At 42.1% G+C, this 25,714-nt stretch overlaps 1 protein-coding gene across 2 annotated transcripts in view; it reads right to left on the reverse strand.

Annotated features, from left to right (window-relative positions):
• setd3 (SET domain containing 3, actin histidine methyltransferase) overlaps positions 1–25,714 on the reverse strand; it is a 130,161-nt gene that overhangs the window by 19,646 nt on the left and 84,801 nt on the right. For both annotated transcript variants that reach the window (XM_067991972.1, XM_067991971.1), the window contains one exon: positions 1,383–1,441. In XM_067991972.1, the coding sequence (XP_067848073.1) occupies positions 1,383–1,441 (59 nt within the window). The remainder of the gene's footprint in view (positions 1–1,382; positions 1,442–25,714) is intronic.

Raw genomic sequence — 25,714 nt, forward strand, 5'->3', positions numbered from 1 at the left:
ACGTTTTAAAACTATTTGCATCTACAAGACACTGCTCATTGCACTCTACAAGTATGGAGAGGTGAGGTGGGCAAAAAAAAAAGGCACTTGGAGCACATCTTTGGGAGATGACTGTGCCACCTAGGGTTTTCTCCCAAGTCTCTGACAACTTGCCCATGTATCACAAACATCAGACCCGGCCTGTGCTGCTGGGGGAAGGCACCACATGCATATCAGACCCTCCTGGATGAAGAAAGATGAGAGACATGAAGAATAAATTCAAAAAGACAGTTGTACCCAGATCAGAAACAATAGTTTAAAATGGCGTTGGTGGAGACCTTGATTAGTCTGGGGACTCCAGGGGTACAACTGTTGCAATCTTCTGTTTGATTAGTCCTCATAGAACAAAAGAAAAACTCCCTCATCCCCACCTCCTGCCAACCACCCCCCCACCCAAAAAAAGAGACAGATTACTGATACAAGCAGTATGGATTAGACATACGCCCCCAATGTACATGATTCCACTATTTGCAGAGATAAACACTATACAGATCGCCACAGGGGAATATGTTTTTTTTTTAAAGCCACAGGCAGAGAAACTACAGGTAAGTAAGTAGTCACCATTTAAGGCATTCATGGAGCTACCCTCCATGATAAGTGCAGTCTTTATGTTAGGTGTATAGCCACCAGATAATAAATAACCATCCAAAAAAAAAAATAGCAGATTGAAACTTTGATCTCAATCCATAGTCTAGAGTGGAACGAGCATTGCCTAACCTTCAGGACTGTCCTGGAGTCTCCAGGAATTAAATATTAATTCCCTGATGCGAGCAACCCGAGAGAAAAATCATAGGGGCATTTAAAAAACAATTGTGCCTTTTCTTCCCATTTTCTTTAAATACTTTTGTTTATTAGTTATAAAAATATTGATTGAGCTGAGCAGATGGAGGCTGGAGGTCATGTGCTGAAACCTCACTGACAAATAGGACCAGGTAATATGTCCGCTTGGATAACCTACCAATGTCAGTGGGAGGTCTGGTAAACCAATTGAGTCTTCAGTAAGCTGCCAAATCTTAGAAATGGTTCTCACCGCATCTAACAAAAAGCTGTAGTCGGAAAAAGTACTTTGGGACTGTTGTTTTTGAAAAGTGCTATATTTCACTCACTTGGAGAGCTTTTTTAAGTCAGCACATTTTACATCTTGGTATTTGGATGATTAGTCACCTTTGATGAAGTAGATGGATTGCAAGTACAGTGGGGTTCCCATTATTAAAATGAGGCACTAACTCTATGCACATGCTGCAGAACAGGTTTTACAACAGTCTTTCACTGTACTGGTATTTTAAAAAATACGATTATACTTTTTCTAAATTCTTTCCTCAAAATTTCCTTTAAATACCAACCTGTAGTCGTCAAAGGTGAAGGATTCCTTCAAGGGCAATTTGCTAGCATTCGGATGGGTCTGGGAATCAAGAGTTGAAAGAGTAAGAAAAGGGGGAGAGAGAGAGAGAAAAAGAAAAAAAAACACAAGTCAGTCAGCAGAATTTCATTACTTAGCAGCCTAACAGATACTAACAAGAGCCAAATGAAGCAAGAGGAGTCCAGCCGAGCTACGGCAGGATCATCATGCCATAATGCTCCCATACATCACTGTCAACTTAATTTGTTGTGCCCAGCAGCTGTCATAAATCTGCTCCATCAACTCCTGCAAGCAGAACCCACCAGCAATACAAAAATAAAACTTAGGGCCTGTGACAGTAACGCAATCTGCTGCCAACAAGTCCTTCATCAGCCTACCGAATGTCACCTCTTTTCCAAAAACGTTCACTTGTTGACACTGGCAGGGGCCCGGGAGACGGATTTTTTTTATGGACTGGGAGCCTTTCCTCGCACCGTGCTCTGATGCAGTGCTACTGTCAGTGGCACTCTATGTAGCGTGCAATTCCTTCCTTGATGCATTAGCATCAGAAGTTGGGGTAATTCATCATCTCTCTCAATAGTATATTGGCTGGCATCAGGAGTACAGTGGAGGGGGGCTGAGGTTTAAGTAGCTGCGCCGCAAATCAATTATACAACAAAAGCCAGCACAGATAATGCAATTTTGGCCAAACTGGAGATCATAAAAGACTGCTAATTGGGTGCTAGCTCTGCTGTGCTTTAATTTTAAAAAACTGTTTCATTCTGCTTTGTTCAGAGGACAGGAGTGTTAAAGGGGGCTGGGGCAAGATGGTTCTGAAATACAAGCAATAATATCCCTTTTAATGACTATGTGTACATAGGCAGACTTTAAAAAGCATCAAATTAAACCTGATTCTTTTGTCATTTGCTTCTCCAAAAGGATGATTGTGCACTATTTCAAGTGGGTTAAGAGAGAATGAATGCACCTGTGGTGCCAGATTCAACAGCCCACAAGCTTTCTGGTGGAACATTCAACCAGCCTGATTAAGGCAGCTTCTTTGAAGACAACCTTTATGCTTAGATGAATAAAGTAATATTATTTTAGATGCAATAAACTTGTTTCCGCTCAGATATGATGGAAAAGGCAGTCGGTCCTTGTATACACAAGTCTGGAGTTACTTTTCCTCCACTCTTTCCTGTCCTTAACATGATGCACAAAACTGAATTGTTCAGAGTGGCTTATCTATCTGTTTTGGTGAAGCAGAGTGTGGATTAGGAAGAATTTGATAACAGATTCAAGTTTTTCATGTTTCTGGAATACAAACCAGCAATTTCACTCAGACTATAAGGTCCATGTGAGAATCAGAAAAATGCACATTGGTGTATCAGAGATGCCCTTTAGAGGTTGGGGTCAAAGTACACTGTATGAGTAGAAAAAAAGCGAGCTACACTCTGCATACGTCCCAGGCACTGTGCTATAGCAGAAATGGGAACACGAAATGGATGCTAAAAATGGAATAGTACTCTATGCTCTAGCACTGGCGTCTCGCACCTCCATCAACAGAAAAATTCACAAACTGAATGTAACAGTAAATTATTAATTATGTTACGACACAATAAGTTAGCTGACAGCTGTTGTGAGGAAGAACTTCATAACTATACCATGACTGGGACTCATGATCGATCTGGTCTTCCTCTCATGAAATAAACTGGTAACCCACCGTTCACTATTGGGTATTCTCAACCTACAGGATGCTGGCAGGGCGACTGGCCAAGTTTTGTTGAAATCTATTTAAGTTGAGCCAGTCAATGGAATCGAATCAATATTGAAGATCTGATGCAATTCCTTCTGGAACTTCAAGATCCAGAAAGACGGCAGAAAGCATCTTTAATTCACATCCATCTCAATGACAGGATCCACCTGAAGTGTGTCTGTGCATGAACGGATCAAGAGTTAAACAAATCACTAAACTCACTCACACCCATTAACGTGTGATCAGTCCATCGAATGCATGTCCCTTATGCCATACTTCCATGTGTAGCGGGTGGGGTAAGAGAGTCTAAAACACTCTTATGCAGAAAATAACAGCATTAGTTTCTTCTAAATTGGCACGCTGTATTTTCTTCTGAACACTACACATGGGTGATGTCATCTAGTAGTTCTACTTCTTTGACTTTGAGCCTTGGGGAAAGTTGGGGAAAGGCAAAGAGGGGTATTCTTCATCATTCCATCAATGAAAAAGTGTTACGAGAAAGCTTCCGACCTTTCCCTCCTCCTGCAGTATAAAAAGGGTCACTGAATTTTTACTTTGATTTCTGTAATATTTTGCAGGTTTTGTAACCAACACTGTTCCTTTTGAGTTATTATACGGTAGAATTTTCGCTAAAAATAAATGCTCTCCATCCATTTTAAATAAATGTGATCGCAAACAGTGTAGCAAAATATGTTGTGACAAAAAGGATATATTAATATTTATGCTGAATTTTCCAAACTAAATGGAAATAAATACATAGTAAAGGTCAGAAGTTCAAGGTAGATATATAGCTTGTCCCACCATGTAAGTTGTTGTCAGGCATCACAGCAGTTTTGTCACCTAAACCTGGGTGTCCAGCTAGTGGTTGGTTGACATCCCCAGCAGTCCCTGTAAAGTCATCCTTGGCACAAATCCTTTCTCACATGATGCTTAACAATCTACACAGATCATGCAAACCAATGTATTTTTCACTCCTCTTCATCACGTGACCAGCCTTTGTTCTTCTCATCCCAGCAATATTAGTCTCACCGTCCATGCTCCCACAAGTCCCTAATGTTCCATTCTCCATCAAGTGCACCTTAATTCCACCCCACGTCTTTGCACTCCGCTACTAACTTGCTCGTGCATCTCCTCACCTCCTAACCTCATCTCCAAAAAGAACCTAATTGGTGCAGATAAAGAGCTCCGTTATACGCATGTTTTTTTAAAAATCTGCCCAGAGCACACAACATGCCCAGCCTTTAGTTGATCTAATTATCTGCATCAGAAAAGAACCTTATCCCTAAGGTCAGCTGTCAATTTCCATTTTTTTTTTTTGAACGACAATTGACAATCGACCTTACCTGCTGCCCCTCCTTCACACTCAATGGCTGCCTATCCTTTTCGCTAACTGTTCTTTACCTGCTCCATCTACTGCCTCACCGAATCCTTAATTTCTAATAACTGATTATTGTGTCATGTGTGCATTCCCAATGAAGCACTGCAGGCTGACAGCTTGGGAGTGAAACTGGTCTTTTATAGGTAGCGCAAAATGACTGAAGAAAACCAGCTGGGCTGTAAAATGGGCGGCTGATTCGTTAACGCCCATTTTGCGCTACAGCCCAAAGGCCAATTTCACCCCCGATTGGCCATCCCCGCCAGCATAGAAAATAGACCCCACCATACTCCATTTCTCCAGGATCACCCTATCTTTTTCTATCAGATATTGTCAATGATTTAATTTAAACTCAACCAATTGCTTATTTTTTTACAGATTTTCTTTGTTCAATCACGAGTTAAAAAATCTGTGACAATAATTTATAACTAAAATTGGCTAACAAGATACCTGCCGCCCCCCCCACCCCCACCCCAACCCACCCCCCCACAAAAAAAAATCAGTTTCAGTTGTGGAACACACTCAAGGGGCTGAATGGCCTACTCCTGGTTCCTATGTTCCTAAAAATGTAAACTAAACCATAGCAAAATTAATAGTAAAGTTACAGTGTAAATCTGATTGCATAAAATATTTCACTGCACATACTAGGAATTACAAAATAAAGAATACTGTTCCAGTAGCGGTGCATTACTGGGTCTGCTTCAGCAGTATGAAATACCCATTATGAATCTGAAGAGTTTCCCATGAACGAAACAAACCCATTAACTCAGCACTATGCTGCCATATACAGAATAGATATCTAGCAGTGATTACAAAGCAGCAATCTAATCAAGGTGCCCAGATAAAATTGTGGACTGCCAGAGCGTAGCTCAAGTAGTTTATCACATTCATCTGAACCACAAGATTAAATTATTAATTTGAAACATGAAAGAACGAACCAACCAACTTGCATTTATATAATACCTCTCAGGTCATTATTGTTATGTAGGCATAGACGAGTTTGCGCACAGCAAGGTCCCACAAACAAAGCAAAGGATCAGCGATCAGATAGTCCATTTTTGCCGTTGGCCAGGAGCCGGGAGAACACCTCTGCTCTTTCCTTGAATAGGGCCACAAGATCTTTTACATCCACCTGAACAGGCAGATGGGGCCTCGGTTTAACGCCTCATCCAAACGACGGCACCTCGAACAGTGCAACACTCCCTCAAATACTGGACTGAAATGTCAGCCTAGATTATATGCTCAAATCTGTAACAATGCATTTAAATATATTCAATCAACTCCAAAGCAACCTATTCTATTGTAAAATATACACAGTTAATTTTCTTCATAGGGTTTCTTCAGATTTTGACCGACTGTTGTAGCAGCAGCAGCCATCGGTGCAAATGTTGAATTCCAGTGTGCTGCTCAACATTGATGCTGGATGACATTTAAAAATTACATATTGCAACATTAGTACTTCAAGTGTAGTATGAATTAATTTCCACTCAATTATTAGGAATTTTTTATGGCTAATGCACTATGTTTTTCACCTGGCTTCTCCCTGGAACTCTCCCGTGCAGCCTTTTCATGCCATCAAAATTTAGCTTTACACCTTTATATCTCAGTGTTAGTAAGGATCAGTTTGAGGGTTTAACCACAAAATGAAGTGCAATTTCAACAGCCAAACTTTGAAGGGCGAAGTATCGCTAGAACGTGCAGAATAAGGTTGTGAACAGTGATGGTTTAATAAAGCTTTGTCCTCTCTCCATGCAACTAAAATTGGTGTCAGTCTTCTCTCTTGCCTGAGTAAGAAGGTTGTGGGTTCAAACCCCACTCAAGATTTTAGCACATAATCTAGTTTGACATTTCGGTGGAGTACTGAGGGCATGCTGCACTGTCGGAGGTACCATCTTCTGAATGAGACATTAACCCGATGCCCTGTCTGCCCTCTGGACCTAAAAGATCCCATGGCAATATTTGAAGAGGAACAGGGATGTTCTCCCAGTGTCCTGATCAACATTTAGCCCTTAACCAACATCATTAAAACAGATTATCTGTTCATTTAGCTTATTTCTATTTGTGTAACTTTACTGTGCACAAACAGGCTGCTGAGTTTCCCTAGATTACAACAGGGACCACACATCAGAAGTACTTTATTGGGTGTGACGCTTCAAATAATTTTTTTAAAAATTCGTTCATGGGATGTCGGTGTCGCTGGCAAGGCCAGCATTTATTGCCCATCCCTAATTGCCCTCGAGAAGGTGGTGGAGAGCATCCTTCTTGAACCGCTGCAGTCCGTGTGGTGAAGGTTCTCCCACAGTGCTGTTAGGAAGGGAGTCCCAGGATTTTGACCCAGCGACGATGAAGGAACGGCGATATATTTCCAAGTCGGGATGGCGTGTGACTTGGAGGGGAACATGCAGGTGGTGTTGTTCCCATGTGTCTGCTGCCCTTGTCCTTCTAAGTGGTAGAGGTCGCGCGTTTGGGAGGTGCTGTCGAAGGAGCCTTGTGGATGGCACACACTGCAGCCACAGTACGCCGATGGTGAAGGGAGTGAATGTTTAGGGTGGTGGATGGGGTGCCAATCAAGCAGGCTGCTTTGTCCTGGATGGTGTTGAGCTTCTTGAGTGTTGTTGGAGCTGCACTCATCCAGGCAAGTGGAGAGTATTCCATCACACTCCTGACTTGTGCCTTGTAGATGGTGGAAAGGCTTTAGGGAGTCAGGAGGTGAGTCACTCGCCGCAGAATACCCAGCCTCTGACCTGCTCCTGTAGCCACAGTATTTATATGGCTGGTCCAGTTAAGTTCCTGGTCAATGGTGACCCCCAGGATGTTGATGGTGGGGGATTCGGCGATGGTAATGCCGTTGAATGTCAAGGCGAGGTGGTTAGACTCTCCCTTGTTGGAGATGGTCATTGCCTGGCACTTGTCTGGCGCAAATGTTACTTGCCATTAATCAGCCCAAGCCAGGATGATGTCCAGGTCTTGCTGCATGTGGGCACAGACTGCTTCATTATCTGAGGGGTTGCGAATGGAACTGAACACTGTGCAATCATCAGCAAACATCCCCATTTCTGACCTTATGATGGAGGGAAGGTCATTGATGAAGCAGCTGAAGGTGGTTGGGCCTAGGACACTGCCGAGGAACTCCTGCAGCAATGTCCTGGGGCTGAGATGATTTCTAGGAACATAGGAACAGGAGTAGGCCATTCAGCCCCTCATGCCTGCTCCGCCATTTGATAAGATCATGGCTGATCTGTGATCTAACTCCATATACCTGCCTTTGGCCCATATCCCTTAATACCTTTGGTTGCCAAAAAGCTATCTATCTCACATTTAAATTTAGCAATTGAACTAGTATCAATTGCCGTTTGCGGAAGAGAGTTCCAAACTTCTACCACCCTTTGTGTGTAGAAATGTTTTCTAATCTCGCTCCTGAAAGGTCTGACTCTAATTTTTAGACTGTGCCCCCCTACTCCTAAAATCCCCAGCCAGTGGAAATAGTTTCTCTCTATCCACCCTATCCGTTCCCCTTAATATCTTATAAATTTTGATCAGATCACCCCTTAACCTTCTAAACTCTAGAGAATACAACCCCAATTTGTGTAATCTCTCCTCATAACTTAACCCTTGAAGTCCGGGTATCATTCTAGTAAACCTACGCTGCACTCCCTCCAAGGCCAATATGTCCTTCAGGTGCAGTGCCCAGAACTGCTCACAGTACTCCAGGTGCGGTCTAACCAGGGTTTTGTATAGCTGCAGCATAACTTCTGCCCCCTTATACTCCAGTCCTCTAGATATAAAGGCCAGCATTCCATTAGCCTTCTTGATTATTTTCTGCACCTGTTCATGACACTTCAATGATCTATGTACCTGAACCCCTAAGTCCCTTTGGACATCCACAGTTTTTAAACTTTTTACCATTTAGAAAGTACCCTGTTCTATCCTTTTTTGATCCAAAGTGGATGACCTCACATTTGTCTACATTGAATTCCATTTGCCACAATTTTGCCCATTCACCTAATCTATCAATATCCCTTTGTAATTTTATGTTTTCATCTACACTGCTTACAATGCCACCAATCTTTGTGTCATCGGCAAACTTAGTCCCTGCGGGACTCCACTAGTCACATCCTGCCAATGTGAATACTTACCCATTATCCCTACTCTGTGTCGCCTTTCGCTCAGCCAATTTCATAACCAAGTCCGTACTTTTCCCTCAATTCCATGGGCTTCTAACTTAGCTAACAGTCTCTTATGTGGGACCTTATCAAATGCCTTCTGGAAGTCCATATAAATAACATCCATTGACATTCTCCTGTCCACTGCTTTAGTCACCTCTTCAAAAAATTCAATCAGGTTTGTCGGGCACGACCTACCTTTCACAAATCCATGCTGGCTCTCCCTGATTAACTGAAAATTCTCGAGGTGTTCAGTCACCCTATCCTTAATTATAGACTCCAGCAATTTCCCCACAACAGATGTTAGGCTAACTGGTCTATAATTCCCCGGTTTCCCTCTCTCTCCTTTCTTAAAAAGTGGAGTGACATGTGCAATTTTCCAATCTAGAGGGACAGTTCCTGAATCTAGAGAACTTTGAAAGATTATAGTTAGGGCATCTGCAATCTGCTCACCTACTTCCTTTAAAACCATCTGGTCCTGGGGATTGGCCTCCAACAACCGATACATCTTCCTTTGTGCTAGGTATGACTCTAGCCACTGGAGAGTTTTCCCCGATTCCCATTGACTTCAATTTTACTAAGGCTCCTTGGTGTCACACTCGGTCAAATGCTGCCTGCCTTGATGTCAAGGGCAGTCACTCTCACCTCACCTCTGCAATTCAGCTCTTTTGTCCATGTTTGGACCAAGGCTGCAATGAGGTCCGGAGCTGAGTGGTCCTGGCGGAACCCAAACTGAGCATCGGCGAGCAGGTTGTTGGTGAGTAAGTGCCGCTTGATAGCACTGTCGTCGACACCTTCCATCACTTTGCTGATGATTGAGAGTAGGCTGATGGGGCCGTAATTGGTCGGATTGGATTTGTCCTGCTTTTTGTGGACAGGACATACCTGGGCAATTTTCCACATTGTCGGTTAGATGCCAGTGTTGTAGCTGTATTGGAACAGTTTGGCTAGAGGCGCAGCTCGTTCTGGAGCACAAGTCTTCAGCACTACAGCCGGGATGTTGTTGGGGCCCATAGCCTTTGCTGTATCCAGTGCACTCAGCCGTTTGATATCACGTGGAGTGAATCGAATTGGCTGAAGACTGGCTGCTGTGATGGTGGGGATCTCGGGAGGAGGCTGAGATGGATCATCACTCTGCAACCATCTTCAGCCAGAAGTGCTAACGCTTCAGCCTTGTCTTTTGCACTCACGTGCTGGATTCTGCCATCATTGAGGATGGGGATGTTTACAGAGCCTCCTCCTCCCGTTAGTTGTTTAACTGTCCACCACCATTCACGACTGGATATGGCAGGACTGCACAGCTTTGACCTGATCCGTTGGTTGTGGAATCGCTTAGCTCTGTCTATAGCATGTTGCTTCCACTGTTTAGCATGCATGTAGTCCTGAGTTATAGCTTCACCAGGTTGGCACCTCATTTTTAGGTACGCCTGGTGCTGCTCCTGGTATGCTCTTCTACACTCCTCATTGAACCAGGGTTGATCCCCTGGCTTGTTGGTAATGGTAGAGTTAGGAATATGCCGGGCCATGAGGTTACAGATTGTGGTGGAATACAATTCTGCTGCTGCTGATGGCCCACAGCTCCCCATGGATGCCCACTTTTGAGCTGCTAGATCGGTTCTGAATCTATCCCATGTAGCATGGTGATAGTGCCACACAACACGTTGGATGGTGTCCTCAGTGCGAAGGCGGGACTTCATCTCCACGAGGACTGTGCGGTGGTCACTCCTACCAATACTGTCATGGACAGAGATATCAGCGACAGGTAGATTGATGAGGAAGAAGTCAAGTAGGTTTTTCCCCTCGTGTTGGTTCGCTCACCACCTGCCGCAGGCCCAGTCTGGCAGCTATGTCCTTCAGGATTCGGCCAGCTCGGTCAGTAGTGGTGCTACCGAGCCACTCTTGGTGATGGACATTGAAGTCCCCCACCCAGAGTACATTCTGTGCCCTTGCTACCCTCAGTGGTTCCTCCAAGTGGTGCTCAACATGGAGGAGGACTGATTCGTCAGCTGAGGGAGGGCGGTAGGTGGTAATCAGCAGGAGGTTTCCTTGCCTATGTTTGACCTGATGCCATGAGATTTCATGGGGTCCGGAGTCAATGTTGAGGACTCCCAAGGCCACTCCCTCCTGACTGTATATCACTGTACCGCCACCTCTGGTCGGTCTGTCCTGCCGGCGGGACAGGACATACCCAGGGATGGTGATGGAAGAGTCTGGGACGTTGGCTGAAAGGTATAATTCTGTGAGTATGGCTATGTCAGGCTGTTGCTTGACTAGTCTGTGGGACAGCTCTCCCAATTTTGGCACAAATCCCCAGATGTTAGTGAGGAGGTCTTTGCAGGGTCGACTGGGCTTAGTTTGCCTTTGTCGTGTCCGGTGCCTAGTGATCCGATGCCGGGTGGTTCATCCGGTTTAATTCTTATGATGACTTTTTTAGCGAGATTTTGCAACTGAGTGGTGTGCTCGGCCATTTCAGAGGGCAATTAAGAATCAACCACATTGCTGTGGGTCTGGAGTCACATATAGGCTAGACCAGGTAAGGACAGCAGGTTTCCTTCCCTAAAGGACATTAGTGAACCAGTTTTTACGACACTCCAGTAGTTTCATGGCCACCATTACCGATACTAATATACTGAAATGCATCACTGCGAGGCTCCAGGTATATATCTGAAGGAAACAGCTCACTGATCAGCATAAGTTACATGGACAACAGTGGAAAGATTCTATGCTGCTTTTAGTTTTTAAAGTGAATTTCCTCCCCTTGTTAGCTCCCCCAGTGTCATGCACCGTTCCCTAACCAAGAAACCAGCCGATCTGCACCCTGACTTCTGCCAACGGTGCTCTGTATTCATCTATTTGGCGGTGTACCGGGGAAAGGTTCGATCTTTGTATGGCACCTGCCCCCAAGAGATCAGGATCTCACTGGAGTGCACAATGGATATCAGTGCATACTTACTTGGTGCCAACACAATAAGAAGCTGTATTTAAAGATAAATAAGGCTGGATCCTTATTTCTAAGGTGTCATCCAAAGAACAACATGGCACAGTAATCGAATGGCATACTGGACTTCACCTCCACAGTCATGCTGGTCTAAGGAAGGAGAAGAATTAGCAGCTAACACAGTGCTGATTTTTTGTAACTTCAAATTCAGGCTAGGTGTGATGGCCTTACACAAACTGACACCAGGATCGAGGCTGCCCATATTTACTTCTCTTATTATGCGTAACAACTATCGCACAGAGAAGAATTTCATCTCATCTGTCCAGAGTTGTGGACACTAAAAGAAAAAAAGAACTTTCATTTCGATAGGGCCTTTCACGACTTCAGGACGTCCCAAAGCACTTTACAGCCAATGAAGTACTTGTGAAGTGTAGTCACTGCTGCAATGTAGAAAATGCAGCAGGCAATTTGCGCACAGCAAGGTCCCACTAAACAAAAGTGCTCAACATTACAGCGCCACATAAGGCGCTTGAGGTGTTCCCTCAATGGCTCTGCAAGGTTATCCAGTGAGTAGCTGAGACACAGACTGGGATTAAGTTAGCGTTGTTAGTAGATTTTCCACTGCCTTGGCTGAAAATGCTTCAGTTGGCTTCAGCGCCTCTGGGTTTGGGAGGGGGAAAAAAATACCAGCCTGCTACAGAATGGTATTCAAGAACCCCTGCTGCACATGTAGCGAGGGCAGGATCAAGCTTGGGGACATTCACCGTCAAAGCTCACACACGAATGACAGCCACTTGGTATTGGAGTATGACTGTGGAACTGGACACCAGCAAGGAACCAGCACCTTCAGGGGAGGAGGGGAGTGAAGATAAATCAGTTTTTGGAGGGGGGGGGGGGGGGGGGGGGGAGAACAAGGGAGAATAGTTTATGGGAAAAATAATTAAGAATAGATTCATGAACTGTAGCTCTTTTTTATTCCGTGAAAGATGCCTGCCCTCAGCATCAAGGCAACAGCGTGCATTAACAGGCAGCTGGCTTCAATAAAACCCCCAGCTTGAATGTTAGACAAGTCTATCGGCTTTCAACGTCAGCTGCATTATAAAGTGGAGAAAATAATTACAGCCGACCAAATCCCTCTGATATATACTGACGGATACCAAAGTAGTTTCATGTAGAAGCCCATTTTTATTGACTTCTGCGCTCACGAGAACACAGTAGCAAAAATAACCACTAGCCTGGTAATAAAAAGTAAATCTACTTTTGTTCTATACTGACTTTTTAAACAAAAATTGCTAGAGATATTGATTGTACTTCTTCAGATTAATATTGCAGCTTTTCCTTTTTAAACGAATCCCAAGTTTAAACACTTTACCATTTTTCAATTATCAGTAATGTACAATAACACAGCGTTGGTGCTGAGAAAGATTAAAATTGTAAGAGTTCATTGGGTTCAAATGTTTGTAATATTATATTTCTTCAGAGAAACGAAAAGGTTAAATTAATTTCTTATTGATCTTATCTCTCTGTAAGAACATTATGTTTATTGCTGCGGGAAAAAAAAAAATCAATTTTATATTAAGGAAAGTTCCAAAATTCACTTTAATCCACTGATGCTATTTTGCAATATTGGACAACATGCAAGTAAGTGGCACCATCTGCTGGCAACCTGAAGTTCTGCAAGCAACTGAATTTTAGTGCAATTCTCTACACATAGCTGCCTTTTGCAAACTTTGCACACATACTTCACAAGAAAGCTACATTTTAAGGGGGTGGGGGTCAGCAGAGGGCATTGGGGGTGGCAGTTTGTCATGCCAACAATGTCATCGTGGCTGAGTTAGTAGCACTCTTGCCTGAGTCAGCAGGTTGTGGGTTCAAGCCCCACTAAGGACTTTAGCATGTAATCTTGGCCGACACCAGTGCAGTACTAAGCAAGTACTCCACTGACTGTGTCTTTCAGAGGATGATTGAGGCTCCACCTTTCGGCTCAAGTGGATGCAAAAGATCTCACGATGCTAGACGAAGGGCAGCAAGGAGCTCTCCAGATGTCCCGGCCAACATTCCTCAATCAACCAACACCATCAAATAACAGATTGTTTGGTAGTTTATTTGTTGTTAGTGGGACTTTACTGCCACTTTTGCCTACAAAACAGACTACAGACTATACTTCAAAAGTAATTGACTGGTTGTAAAATGCTTTGGGACAGCCACTGACATGATAAAGCACTATATAATTGAAAGTTCTTTCACGTCTTTCGAACGAGATGTTAAACGGAGGCCCTCTCAGGCGTACGTAAAAGATCCAATGGCACTATTTTGAAGAAGAACAGGGGAATTCTCCCCGGTGTCCTGGCCAATATTTATCCTTCAATCAACATCACTAAAAACTGATTATCTGGTCATTACCACAATTCTGTTTGTTTCTGTGTGCAAATTACCTGCCATGTTTCTATATTGCAACAGTGACTATACTTCAAAAGTACTTTATTGACTGTGAAGCACTTTGGAACCTTCCTGAGGTTGTGAACGGCGCTATGTAAATGCAAGTTCGTTCTTTCTTTCTTTTCACTCTCCTTCCGCATCAGGCAACTCAGTTCAATCAAGCAACTCACTTCAATCAAGCCAGACCAAATGGAACCAACATCTTTCCTCTATTAAGGTCCAAGATTTAAAAAAAGACTTTGGCTTTAAGAGACGATTTAAGGGGAGCTGGGAAGCAACATTTTAAGAAGAGTTTTTGTGCAAAAGTAGGCTGTACATTTTAAATTACATTTTCCAACACTGACCTACAGCGATTAATATTTTACAGTGAAAGTACAAATTCACTGGAGGGTGGCCAAGCTGACTCAGGATGGTTATCCAGATATAGAAATGTGAGTGGCTACAGCCTGGTATGATGTGGAGATGCCGGTGATGGACTGGGGTTGACAATTGTAAACAATTTTACAACACCAAGTTATAGTCCAGCAATTTTATTTTAAATTCACAAGCTTTCGGAGGCTTCCTCCTTCCTCAGGTGAACGACATCGACATCGTTCACCTGAGGAAGGAGGAAGCCTCCGAAAGCTTGTGAATTTAAAATAAAATTGCTGGACTATAACTTGGTGTTGTAAAATTGTTTACTACAGCCTGGTAGTAATGGCTCATAACCAATCAGAAGATTTGGCCATGAAATTCAAATCAGGGCTAATCTCCAAGAGTTGGAGCTTCCAGCCCCTTTTCCAGTGGAAGGAAGAGTGAGGGAGAGGTAGGTTGAGCTGAGCCTGACTGAGGGGAGTGAGTCAGCCTGAACCAAGCGAAGCCCACTGAGAGTGAATGACTATTCATTTAGCAGTCTAAGAAACAATAGAAAAAAAAGAAAATAGGAAAAAAAAGTGTTTTTGTAGAAAAGTTTTGAGAAGAGAAAGCTCAACCTGCCAATGAAAGGGAGAGAGAGGTGTGCAGCAAGGATCACATCACTGTGCAAAGACAGGGCAGCTTGCGCCAGTGTTACAGTTGCAACGCGTCGTCCAAAGCGTTATTTTGTCGGTGGTTACACCATTCTCTGCTTTGCCACCCATGATTGTCTCACTCGGGCTTGTTGCCAGCTCCTAGGCTTGGGGGACAACGTGCGTTCTCCCAGTGCTGCACTCAAGTTGATGCTTACAAGTTTTTGCCAGTCTCGGTCCAGTCCCTTACTCAGCCAGTTGCTGATTTATAATTGAAACGGACCCTACCCTCACACCGTTATGCTTTGTCTTTAAGCTTCTACGTTCTCTACTTTCCTTCTTGTAAATCAAGAAAATAGTCTCAGCAAGCCATCTGATGCAAGGATGTCGTTAATGAGCATCAATGTAACTACATCAGTTTTTGTGTATTCAGTGGTACATTGATGCAATGCTACTGGAAACAGCCCAAGTTGTTCCAAATATCCCATTGGTGGGATGGCACAAGACAAGATACAATACAGGAAGATAACCTTCACATCTACCATGTATATAGTTTAAAAACAAAATCATTGCTTGTTTCGCTGCTTTTCACGCCTTGACATTCGAGCTAAGGTAAGATCCTGAGACGTGGCCAGCTGAAGTCAAGCACAAGCTTCCATGTCCTCAGCAAGAGAATGGGGTTTAGGCTTCTTAATCATTCCTATATTATGATCCAATATGCTATTCACTCCCCAACTACATATTAGTTGAACACAATGGTACTCAGTTGGTACTGGGCTATGTAAGGAACTCCTTTTCTTGGTGCAGGCATGTGCTGATATCAGGGAGTATGTCAAACTTCTCTTAGATCTGAAATGTCAGGATGTGCAGGCATTTGTCTCTTACAGGAATTTTCTGAACAGATAGGAAATGGCAATAAAAGGAAAAAGTACACCCCCCACCTTTACGAGGCACATATACAGACAAAATGCAGGATTATGTTCCTAGACAAGTCTCAAATACAATGCCAACTTAAACCTATTAAGTTTCAATCTCCAATGGTGTCCAGCTTATTGTAAATTATACTGCCATGATAGATACAGATCAGGCAGGCCATTGGGCCCATCCTAGCTCATCTATCTAAATGGATTCCAGGGTTTTTGCCTCCACTCCCTTACCAACATGTTGTGTGTTTGTGTGTGCCTGTGTCTGTCCTGAATTTCCTATTTGCTAGTTGGAACCTTTGCCCCCTTATTCTACAGTCATGGTTTAATGTCAACTAATATTACCATTTACCATCTTATATATCTCTAGGAGATCTTCTTGTCACCTTTCAAGACGGAATAACTCAAGTTTCACTAGTCTTCCTTCATAATGCAGTCCACTGATGCTACAGATTAGTCTAGTGGCTCTTCTGCACTGCCTCCAAAGCTTGACAGTCTCCCATGTGTTCTGAACAGAAGTGGACACAGTACTCAAGGTATGGTCTGACCAGAGCACTGTACAATTTCAGCATGACTTCTTCTCACTTGTGCAATTTTATTTTAATCCAATTACTATTGAGCAGCGACTGCTGTTAGAGCGAGAAAGAAAGAAGAGGGAGAGGGAGCGAGAAAGAAAGAAGAGGGAGAGGGAGCGAGAAAGAAAGAAGAGGGAGAGGGAGCGAGAAAGAAAGAAGAGGGAGAGGGAGCGAGAAAGAAAGAAGAGGGAGAGGGAGCGAGAAAGAAAGAAGAGGGAGAGGGAGCGAGAAAGAAAGAAGAGGGAGAGGGAAAAACAGATTTAACAAAAAAGTGACAAGAAGAATAGGCAAATATTTCAGAAACCCAAGGAAGGGCAGTGCACTTGAACACCAGTGTGCACTGCCAGAATAGTAAAATGTGGATTTGCATCAGAATTTCCCAGATGGCAAGTATCACATTCTTAACAATGCCAGTGGCAAGCATAGTATGGGCACTTCCTTAGAGGGGTGGAGGAGAAAAACCTAGCTTAGCCAAGTCACCATTTGTCCCATGGCCACAACACAAGACTTTGCTTGAATATTTTTCTTGTACAAAAGCAAAAGACCTATAAACTCCTAATCAATCCTGGCTAATCATGTAATAAACTCTAGAACTACATACTCCTCACAAATTCTTAACAAAACATCGTTATGTGTCTAAAGAAACTGACATAAATGCATGATGTGTTTACTACTTAAAAATGTCCATGAACGTTTCATGCTACACCTTGACATTACTGTAAATGTTTTAATATTTATAATAAGTTTACACTTAATAAAACAAATCCGACACATCCGGAATGTTGGGCAACACTTTTTAAATAAAAGATTTTAGTTCATAAATTTTCAGCCAATTAGCTTCAACACTAAAACCTGAAGAAGAATTGACATTTTCTTTGAATATTACTTCTGATCACTTCAAGTAATTGTACAACTCCTCAAGTGTTAATCTTCCACAAAATGTGAGCCTTTTAAAAGAAAAATTAATGCTCTGATCCTGTGGGCACAAAGGCCAACCATAATTGAGTTTGTAAATATGCAACAAAGTCTAAAAGTTGTCTTGACAAAGTCAATTAAAACAAATCTTTGTGCGAAGCAGAAGATCTTTCCGAATAATCACAGGACCTTTGTCTGATGTATCGGAAATTCAATTTAATAGTTGTCTGCGCAATAAAGTGAACTAATTTAAGGGGGGGAAAAAAAAATAATCACAATTAAGGGGAACCACTACAAATTCTACTCCACTACTGGTGAACATTTCATATCTGCACACAGTCAAAAAAATCTAAAGTCAGCACAGCAAGAAAATCAAAGGAAATATATCTTCATGGAGATAAAATCTTCATGAAAAATACACTTCCTCTTACTTTCAGAACGTTTTCTTACTCTTCTCGTCTCCCCTATCCAAATTAAATGGGCAGTAGCATGAAGCTCACCCAGAGAACACGTGATTGACAAAGACATTTTTGAAAGTTTCAGGTAATGTACAAGCAGGCCACCTGAACATTCTATATTGGAAGGGCCAGAGCTGCAGGCATCTCCTGTAGGCAAAAATTTGGGATTGGCTGGATGCCCGCAGGTTGAAAAAACTGCTAGATTAAGCCTCTGCGAGCGTCTTTTTATCCAAATATATAACTGTCCAATCATTTAATGATTTACTTTGGCTGTTTCCTACATTACAATAGTTACGTCATTTCAAAAAGTACTTCCTTGGCTGTAGTGTGCTTTGAGACATCCTGAGGTCGTGAAAGAGGCTATACAAATGTGAGCTCTTTCTTTCTTTGACCTTGTTCTGAAAATACTTCAACCTCTGTGTCCTAACGGAAAACATCAACTCCTTCAGTCAGGTGACTTGATCATCACAAAACATCCATTTAGAATTACTGTTAAATACTTTCAGACTTAGCAACAATACTCAAAGCAGAAGGTGGGGGGGGAAAAGAGAGAGAGTGTGAGTGAGCAGTGCAAGCGAGAGCTGGGCAGGAGGTGGTGCAGAATGGTTTCAATATAAAATACTCTCATCATCTAAGCAAGTTTAAAAAGAAACATTAAATCCCCTGATTTATTTTCCAGACCCACCATTTGGTTTTCCCAAAGGATGTCAGCGATGCCTTTAGGTGGCCATCAGTGAATTTTCATACTTTAGGTATCAACAGACCTCTCCTACCAATTAACAACCAGGCTGGGAACTGATGTTAATCCATGCAATGGTATCACTCATTCATGGAACTGGATCTATTAGTAGCATGTTTTAAAACATCAACCATCCTTTAACCAGGTGGTAGATTTAATATATTTTTTAAACAAGTGTACTTGAAAGGCTTCCTTAATGGCTCTGTATTGCATTATGTGGCACTGATACAGATCAGAAGAGGGCCAGTTTTTCAATCTCTGGCCTTTGCTGTATTAGTTAATTTCAGCCAAAGTACCAATGGAGACATTACAATCGACCTATTCCCCAAACAGCTGCAATAACTGCACCACAGACCTAATCTCCAAGTACCTGCAATAAAGGCTCTACAGTTTTTAATTTGGTCTCTGCTGTAGTGCACAGCCCATTTTTTCCCAACAGGACTATTTCCTTCTAGTATGCAGGTGATGGTTATCAGAGGTCTCTGGCTATCGAGGAAACATTTCTTTGGCATCCTGTGGAAAGTTTGGAATCTGGTCCCTATGAAATTAAATGCTAAAGGTGGAGGAGAACAAGTTTGGTGGAAATCTAAGCAGGAGTTAAGCTATTGAGGCAATACATCATTTGTCACACATGGGGCATATGAATGGTCTGGAAGGTGCCCATTTTCCTGCGAATGAAGAGAGGAGAGCATTTATGAAGTTTGATTCAAATCTGGTGAAGCAATTTTGAACTACTGAAGTGAGAAGTGCAAACAGGCAGATGGATGGACATTATCATAACGTAAAAATCCTCCGCTCCCAGTTTATAGGGGAGTGGAAAGAGGTTAAAAATTAGTCACAAATTAAAACACGGCACTGCACAATGAACATAGTACACAGCATATTTTAATAGGGAGCACATTCTTATTCCCCACATTATCTACAGGTTTGATCTCCTTGGGTAAAAGATACAAATAGTTGGCAGTTTAATGCAATTTCTTGCCTCTCTGTTATGGTGAGGACAGAAAGAGGAATTACAAGGCCAAGCAAATATTTAAGAATATTTCAAGTTGCCCACTGGAATATGACAGTTTAGCAGCAGTGCACCCTTCAGCTGAGACTATCAGCAATCAACATGTCATGCACTCAGCTAATTGTGTCAAGTCAAGTGGGGAAGCAATTGAGACTTCACCAAATTGTCTTGTATCTCCAGACACAAGTTATGTACACAGCAGACAGACAACTGCTGTGTTCTACAGATTAACAATTTCAGTCAAGTGGAAAAATCATTAGGAAAAATTAATGAGTTTAATTATATTAACCCTTCGAGGAGCGCAAAATTTCAGAGAAAAACCACAAATTTTCCACAATCACACTTCTTCTAAAATGGTAGTCAACATCAAGGGGTGGATTTTCTGTTTGCTAATTTCAGCAAAAGAATAAACACGAGCATCATCGCTTTATAGTTGCATCTACTTTTATCACTAGAATTAATATTTGCCTTTACAAAGTGTCATGTTGAAATGTTTCAAAACACTTCACACAATGAATTACTTTTTGAAGTGCAGTTGGCTGTTGTTACATTGGCAAATGCAACTGCTATTCTGCGCCAGCAAGTCCCACAAAGAGCAACGATATGAAGAACCTGTTGATTTTTTTTTGAGTGTTAACTGGTCAAGGGAAGAATGGTGGTTAGGACATGAGGAGAACTCGCCGATCTTCAATTAGTATCATGGGATCTTGGTGTTCACTGGAAACAGTTAGACGAGGCCTTGGTTTAACAGCTCATCCGAAGGACAACATATCAGACAATACAGCCCTCCCTTAGCACTGCATTTTGCAGCGTGAGCTTAGATTGGAAGATTAAACCTGTGGCAAGGACTTCAACTCGCAACCTTGAGAGACAAAAGTGCTACAAACTGAGCCAAGCTGACTCAAATGAGCAAATGATAGAAAATATACCTCAAGTATTTAAAGTATATCTCCATACTAATCCACTAATAAAGAGAACCATGAATATCTAGAAATGATTGCATGTCAATAATCTTAGAGGGTTAAAGCAACTCAAGCTGAAAGACTCATTCATTTAAAAAAAACTCTTCCATTCTTAGGATTGCCTCCCTCAATATTGCACAGCACTCTCCCTCTCCTCTGCTCAGTATCAGTGAATGATGGCCCAGCTAAAAAAAAAGTATATCTGTAGCAGTAATTTAAAGTATATAAAGCAGAGCTTATTATGAAACAGTACTAATTATTGAATATCTCTCCCTTTAGTGATAGCTCCATGAATTGAGAACTGCAAACACCACGAGTACCGTAACTAAGCTTAATCAACATATTGGTACTAATACACCATCGAGGAGGGAAAGGAAAAATAGTAATTAAGCCAATATGCATTACTGTTGTGGTGATATGCTTCTTGTGTGATGCAAATTATTGCCAGTCAGCACCTCAAAAATGATCAACCTAACTTTGAAAAGCCAAAATCTGTACATGTACTACGAGGTGCGTATCATTGTTCAAGAAGTTGAAAATTTCACGTGTAGCTTACTGAAATCATTAACTCCATGAAAACCTGTTGAAGTTCAATGTCTCAAATCAACATCTTACACAATTGTCCTACACAATTTGACACAACAGCACATTCTGTTTCCTAATTTGTTTTCCCACCTACTGTGCAAGATCACATTTACAAAAAGTACAAAAATATAAATGCAGATTAAGGGAAGCGATGTGATGCCAGTGCACATCACATCACCCCTCGCCTCTTTGAACTGCAGTACGACAACATGTCCACAGTGCTGCCCGTCACTCTCTCCAACAAAACAAATCATATATTTGAAAATGTCATTTATCACTGCACAGATACTTACTGAAGTTTATTGACTGAAAATAAATTTGCAGCACAGATTGCTGCAGGCAGTGGTAGGTGGATGAATTGTTCTGAAGCCCACATTTTTCATAGGAACAGGAACCATGTTTTAACACAGGGCGATACACATTTCCCTCCTCTTAGTGGAGTAACTGATACAAGAGGAAGGTACATAAAGAATACGCTGTAGAACAAAATCTACTTCACTTGGTAGCGACAAAGTGAGGAATGCTGGAAATACCGACAATGCTAGAGATTGAAGGGTTACACCTCAAAATTTAACTTATCTTTTCTCCTTTAGAAAACATCTAAAACAATAATCCTGACAGCCTAGATAAAAAGTCACAACTTTTCTAGGGATTATACAATATCTGCACCAATGACTTACAAAAAATATTTCTGACCCATGCTAAAAGCTTTGCGGAGAAATGAACATCTATATATAAAAGCTCACAAGGGAGGGAGGGATGGATTTGCACTTTTAATCAAAAGAGAAAACAGACTGACTGATTGGCACCGCAGTACAAGTGTAGTGAAAACCTGAAAAGATCAGATCACATCGTTCAGACAGAATGACACTATGCTCTAAACCTAATCGGTTTATTTTGCCCACATTGCACCAAATGGTTCAGGATAGAAGAAGTGACATGCTACATTAACCAACATGACTGTATAAGCTTCTGACTTTATAAGAATGTGGAAAAAATAAATGGAATCTGTCTTGGCCACATCATTTTCTAGCAAGCAGCAAATAAAATCAAAGCAGAATGCAGTCAGAACTGATCGGATGTGAGAAAAACAAGGAGCAGCCTGTAAACTGGATTAGTGGCATGTCCACATGGCAGACTGGTCAGAAAGGTAAAAGCCCATGGGATACAGGGAAATGTGGAGAATTGGAACCAAAATTGGCTCAGTAACAGGAAACAAAGGGTAAAGGTCGATGAATATCTTTGCGAATGGAAATCTGTTTCCAGTGGTGTGCCACAGGGCTCAGTGTTGGGTCCCTTGCTGTTTGTGGTAGATATTAATGATTTGGACTTGAATGTAGGGGACATGATTGGCAAATTTGCAGACGACACAAAAATTGGCCGTGTAGTTGATAGTGAAGAGGATAAGCTGTAGACTCCAAGAAGATATCAATGGGTTGGTGGAGTGGGCGGAAAAGTGGCAAATGGAGTTCAACCCAGGGAAGTGAGGTAATGCACTTAGGGAGGGCAAACAGTAAAAGCGAATACACAGTAAATGGGAATATATTGAGAGGGGTAGAGGAAGTGAGAGATCTTGGAGTGCATGTGCACAGGTCCCTGAAGGTGGCAGTACAGGTAGATAAGGTTGTGAAGGAGGCATACGGAATGCTCTCCGTTATTAGCCAAGGTATAGAATACAAAAGCAGGGATGTAATGATGGAACTGTATAAAATGCTGGTAAGGCCACAGCTGGAGTATTGTGCACAGTTCAGGTCACCACATTACAGGAAGGGTGTAATTGCTCTGGAGAGAGTGCAGAGAAGATTTACAAGAATGTTGCCAGGGCTTGAAAATTGCAGCTACGAGGAGAGATTGGATAGGCTGGGGTTGTTTTCCTTGGTGCAGTGGTGGCTGAGGGGAGACTTGATTGAGGTGTACAAAATTATGACGGGCCTAGATAGAGTAAACAGGAAGTACCGGTTTCCCCTAGCGGAGAGTCAAGAACTAGAGGACATAGATTTAAGCTGATTGGCGGAAGGATTAGAGGGGACATGAGGAAAAACCTTTTCACCCAGAGAGTGGTGGGTGTATGGAATTCGCTGCCCGAATTGGTGGTAGAGGCAGGGACCCTCAACTCTTTTAAAAGGTACCTGGACCCGCACCTAACATGCTGTAAGCTGCAGGGCTACGGACCGGGTGCTGGAAGGTGGGATTAGAATGGGCACCTGGTTGTTCTTCGAGCTAGCACGGACACGATGGGCCTGAGAATCCCTACGTGGTCAGTTTTCGGTAAAATATTAAAATGCCTACGTGGCAAAGAAGCAGAATGCAAAATGGTTAGAAAGGGTTAATTAGTTAGTAACTGAGATTGGTACAGGTGGCCTGGCCTCCTGCTGGGCCATATGTTTGCGTAGTCAGCAGGTTTGCATTGTCTTATCAATGTAGAGTCTTTGATGTGATTCAAGGACTGGTCTGAATGTCTCCATGTTTATGGCAGATCAATATAGGTAACGAACTTAGCCAAAGTTGAAAGAACATTCCAGGTTGGAAGGTGAGGAAGTATCCCCTTTGATGTCTAACAGCAACATGGTCAGCACATGATTATCTATGATTGGCCGGCAATAATGTAACCTCGCATGGCAACCTATGCCCGGCTTATGATTGGTGTTGACCCTCGTTAAGTATGTTCCAACCCTATTGATTTGTATAAAAACGTGTGGATTTCTGTATGTTTTTGTTCTTGCTCTGCCAGCATAGAGGGACTCTATCAGGAGTCCAAATCAATGCTGCAGACTAAGAACCCTGCTATTAAAGTTGTGTTGAACTTTAAAATGTACTCGACTTCAGTTTTTACTGAACCAGACTGAGGGGAAAGAATCCGGATCGTCAGGCCGAATGGCCCCCTTCTGTGCTGTATCTTTTCTATGGTTCTGAAAGGATTTCAGGAGCTAAATTATGGTTTTGGCAGAAGTTTCAACTTCGGTGGGGTGTAAAAGTGTCTGATCCGATCCATTGGAAAGCAGCCATGGATTGGCTATGCATTTTAGAAGAGTTGTTGCAAAATCATTTTAAATACAGAATTCACTTACGAAGCAAGACCATTAAAAGGTCAGTGAATACAAGGGGCAGCCTGACCTCATGCTTGGTGCTGACTGCTAAAAAAAAACTTGGCCAAGATAGGGAACTCTCAGTTTGGTGAACTACTGCTGCAAACCCATGTTCAAATCACTCCACAGCATACGTGCAGCTTCACGGTGTTGATCTAAACTGGCATTATGGCTTCTAATATTAAAAGCAATCTAAATTACTGTGGAAACCCACAATTATCAATTTATCCAGTTGAGAAACTAGGAAGTTTTTAAACAGTGATGTTTATTTTAAAGCAGAAGAGAATGAAGGAAAATGACCACAAAGCTAAAACAAATTAGAGATAAAAAAACAAAAAAAGAATGAAAACACAGAAAATCAAATGAATGCTAGTTTAATTCTTTAGTATGAACTCAACTAAAGGGGTGAGAAATATCTGATCATGCTGCCTGATGTTAGTGTAGCCATACATACATACGGAAAACAGGTTAAACTGATAACAGGCAAAAATCAATTACAGGAAAAAAAATTACAGAGGAATAATACTCAAGTCATAGATGATGCAAAAAATGTATTTGCCTAATATCTATAACCGATTCACATTTTGTCACCATCTGGCTGATCTGAAGAAGGTTAAAATTCAATTATGATGTGGAGATGCCGGTGATGGACTGGGGTTGACAATTGTAAACAATTTTACAACACCAAGTTATAGTCCAGCAATTTTATTTTAAATTCACAAGCTTTCGGAGACTTCCTCCTTCCTCAGGTAAATGTTTACCTGAGGAAGGAGGAAGTCTCCGAAAGCTTGTGAATTTAAAATAAAATTGCTGGACTATAACTTGGTGTTGTAAAATTGTTTACAAAATTCAATTAAGAATAGGGTCAGATAAATGGTTGAAGGAATGGGGGTTAAAGGGATATGGGAGAAGAGCAGACACGTGGGTGAGAGCTTATGCCCATGTGGAGGATAATCACTAACACGTACTGATTGGGGCAAATGGCCCGTTTCCACGTTGTAATTCCCCTCCTGATATTCTTCTGGTATTTGCCGGTGAGGCAAAAAGTTATGAAGATTTTTTTTAAAAAAGAATATGGTAGTCTAAAGGTACACATATCTGGCTCAGTCATAGTACATTCAAGGTCACACAGAGAGATAATTCTAAAAGCAGGAGGGGGAGGGGTGGTGAAGAGTTTCTCAAAGTTTTGTAAAAGATCTGATTTGGCTACAACCTGATGTGCTTGTGCCTGTGTTAGATAACCACAGGGGTAATGTTCTGAGTACACACTAGCAACAAGGAGGCTCTGGAGATCGGTGTGTGCACCATGGGAGGGGAGGAAAATAAATTTGTCATGCAACACTCCTTCCCCAGAAGAAAAAAAGCACCCTTTTCCCTCAAGAATTTCCCAGAACTGTTCCAGATTGCAGATGTCAAAGAGAATTGCA

Source organism: Heptranchias perlo, chromosome 10 (assembly GCF_035084215.1).
Source record: "Heptranchias perlo isolate sHepPer1 chromosome 10, sHepPer1.hap1, whole genome shotgun sequence".
Classification (NCBI taxonomy): Eukaryota; Metazoa; Chordata; class Chondrichthyes; order Hexanchiformes; family Hexanchidae; genus Heptranchias; species Heptranchias perlo.